Genomic DNA, 3574 nt, shown 5'->3' on the forward strand with positions numbered 1-3574 from the left:
CCATCCTTATTCTTTTTGCTGGATACCATCGGGTGCGTCTGAAGGCGAGCGACGAACACATGACGGCCTTTTCAACCCACTGATCTGGCCACTATATATGAGTTCACGGTCTTGGGGTCTCACGGGCGCCCCAGATATATTTGAGAGTGCCATGAATATCACCCTGGCACCTCTTCTCCGCAAATGCGTTGTCTTCTTTGTGAATATCCTGGTCTTCAGTCCCACTTATGAGCAACATCTTCAGTATCTTGGTCTGGTCTTTGCACTACTCCAAGCCGAGCATTGGCATAGTAAACTCTCCAAGTGCAAAATGAAGAGTTAATAAAAGATACAATAAGCATAACTTTAACTTGAGGACAAAAAAATTTGTAGCATCATAAGAAAAAAATTGCAAAATCAAAATTTAGATTCATGACTTAAGATATGTGATGGAGCAAGGGCTGGCATAGCTAATGTCAAGATTTCAATCTAATTGCATATTTAAAATATAAATAGATGTCATGCAAAATTAAAATACGAATACGAATGAGAAATATATAAATTAGTCCCTCAGAAAAAAGAGGTCATTGATAAGTTTATGATAATTGGATATAGACTATGAATATTTTTTTATAAATTAAAACAAAGAGAAAATATACAATTTAGTATAAAAAATTATTTATTATTAGTTAGATGTATTAACGGTATATGTTTTAAATTTTTAGCTTGTGCAAGATCATGGGTTTGGACTAGTGATAGTGTTTGGATCCACTCAACTTTTACCAAGCTAAAATTTAAAAGTTTAATTTTAGGTGCTTAAAAGTTCTTGCAGCTAAACTTTAGCTAGGATGTTTGGATCCTTCAACTAATAAATTCAGCTAAACTTAGTGTTGGGGACCCTCCTTCTTTCCCCCCAGTTCTCTGGACGTGAAGGTCTCAAGACCGGGTGCGAAGGTCTAACCATCGCACCTCGCCGAGACCTTCGTGCGTTGGCAGGATGGATGTCCGGAGGACGGTCTACTCTAACTTGGCCGGACTTTGAGAGGTGCGGGTACAGAAGAGGACAGGCGCTGAGGACTCCTAGAGTCGGGCATGGATCCTTTGGTCGAAGACAGGGTGAAGGATCAGAGGACGGCTGATGCTAACTCGGCCGGATCCTACGGGATGCAGTCGCCGGAAGGGATCGGCCAAAGGCGGGGAACCCCTGGAGCCGAGTGCAAGATCCTTCAGACAAGAGAGAGTGAAGGATCCAACACCATCGGCGGAGGAAAGACGGAGGCTAGAGTTGTACTAAACTGATCACAAGTTTTCCCTCGGCTAGAATAGGGCTTTAAAAGCTGGCCCATGGGCCTATAAAAGGGCCGTAAAAAGCAATTACTTACTGGAATATTCCACCGTCGTCACGGGGCACGGTAATAACATGTTGTAATGGGAGTTCGAGCCCTGTAAAAGGGAATGTAATCTAGTTGGAAGCTTTTAATTTTACTGTCACCCAACGTCTTTCTTCATTACGCTGCGCACGGCGTCCTTGCAGCATCAAGCAGGGACGCGGGACGCCCTCCACTCAACTCTAATCCTTCGCCCTAGTCAGGCCAAAGCTTTTTACCATCTAGTTGCCGACGAGTCGCTTACTCCTTTCGCCAACACTTGGGTTGAAATAGCTAAACTTTAGCTAGTTTTTAGCTAGACTGTTCGGATTCTTAGCAGCTAAAATTTTATTGGTAAATCCAAAAAGGCTCTTAGATAAAATGGATATATGGCACAATAATAGCTCATCGTCGGCCATCCTCCACGTACTCTACCCCATTCCTGATACCCAATTTCCTGGTCCCACAATATATAGTCTAGTGTTCAATTCCTTTAAGACACACATACCTCATCAAACTGCCAATGTATGAACACCGGAACGAGATTATCGTTGATTGTACCCATGTGCTGCCCGAATAATTGTAACGACCTTCGCGCCCACCCGATAATGCACGAAAAAAGAAAATATGCCCCATGCCTCAATGGCCCAGCCCCAGACCCCCAGTAGGGGCAGACCTCGACGCCACCAGTATAAAGCGGCGCCATCTGCTGTGCTCCTTCGAACCACAAACCAAAGTCCCCTCCACTTTCCAAGCCTCCACAAACCAAAGAGCTCTTCTATAGAGCAGCAGCCACACCATGGCACCGCGTTCTCTGGGAGTGCTCGCCGTCGCCCTCGCGCTCTTGCAGGCCGCCTCGGCGAAGTCCTGGCTTGGCGCCAAGTTCACCACGGACGGCACCGTCCGCGAGGGATACGACAGTTCCGGCCAGCAGGTGGTGATGCTCAGCCTCGACCAGCACTCCGGCGCCGCCGGCTTCAACTCCAAGGAGCAGTACCTCTACGGCGAGTTCAGCATCGAGATGAAGCTCATCCGCGGGAACTCCGCCGGCACCGTCTCATGCTTCTACGTAAGTCATCAGCTAGCCACCCTTCTCCCGACTGGATCCACAACATCCAGAACGAAAACCTCTCGCTTGACATAATGAATGACATATGCATGTATGGGTAATGACTATTGCAGCTTTCTTCCGGCGACGGCGACGGGCACGACGAGATCGACATGGAGTTCATGGGCAACGCCACCGGTCAGCCGGTGGTGCTCAACACCAACGTGTGGGCCAACGGCGACGGCAAGAAGGAGCACCAGTTCGACCTGTGGTTCGACCCGGCCGCCGACTACCACACCTACACCATCATCTGGAACCCTACGAACATCCTGTTCAAGGTGGACAACCTCTTCATCCGGTCCTTCAAGCGCTACGCCGACCTGGCCTACCCGAGCTCCAAGCCCATGACGCTGCACGCCACGCTGTGGGACGGCAGCTACTGGGCGACGGAGAAGGGCAAGATGCCCATCGACTGGTCCGGCGCGCCCTTCGTCGTCTCCTACCGCAGCTACGCCGCCAACGCCTGCGTCAGCGGCGGCGCGTGCCGTACCGGCAGGGACGGGTGGATGCACAGGCAGCTCGACAACGCCGAGTGGGGCACCGTCAGGTGGGCGGAGAAGAACTTCATGCGCTACAACTACTGCCAGGATGGGTGGAGGTTCCCGCAAGGACTCCCCGCCGAGTGCAGCCGCCACTGATGCTGATGAACTGATACGTTCTCCCCCGGTTCATCCAGCTATACTGCGCATTGTTCATTGTTTATTGCATTGGTTTCGTTTTCTTGGGTATATGATTCTTATTCTACTTTGTGAATTTGTGATTAAAAAGCAGCCCTGCAGAAACGTGTGGGCGGTTGTACACACCTAGTTTTTCCCTGAACAGCAGAGCATGTAATTTTTATCGTGCTTTTGGATATATATACAGGCATGCAGCATGTATTGTGAGAATTAATTTTACAGTCACTGAGCAAAGTATTATTCAATAAACAGAAATGCTTCAGACTATTCTAACCAATAGAGAGAGAGAGAGAGTATAGATTTTTATTAGAGTTTGTGTATAGAAATATAACTAGGACAAAAACATATAGAGAAGACGCACACATCAGTGACACTAAAATAACAAGCGTTACACATGTCTATTAGAGACGTGTACTGTTATTACACGTCACGAGTTTATCCAT

At 47.9% G+C, this 3574-nt stretch overlaps 1 protein-coding gene across 1 annotated transcript; it reads left to right on the forward strand.

Annotated features, from left to right (window-relative positions):
* On the forward strand, positions 2056–3347 carry LOC8072980 (xyloglucan endotransglycosylase/hydrolase protein 8). Its single transcript, XM_002446380.2, has 2 exons — positions 2056–2415; positions 2529–3347. Exons 1-2 carry the CDS (start codon positions 2146–2148, stop codon positions 3090–3092), a joined length of 834 nt encoding a protein of 277 aa, XP_002446425.1. The 5' UTR covers positions 2056–2145; the 3' UTR covers positions 3093–3347.

This window comes from Sorghum bicolor, chromosome 7, assembly GCF_000003195.3.
Source record: "Sorghum bicolor cultivar BTx623 chromosome 7, Sorghum_bicolor_NCBIv3, whole genome shotgun sequence".
Classification (NCBI taxonomy): domain Eukaryota; kingdom Viridiplantae; phylum Streptophyta; class Magnoliopsida; order Poales; family Poaceae; genus Sorghum; species Sorghum bicolor.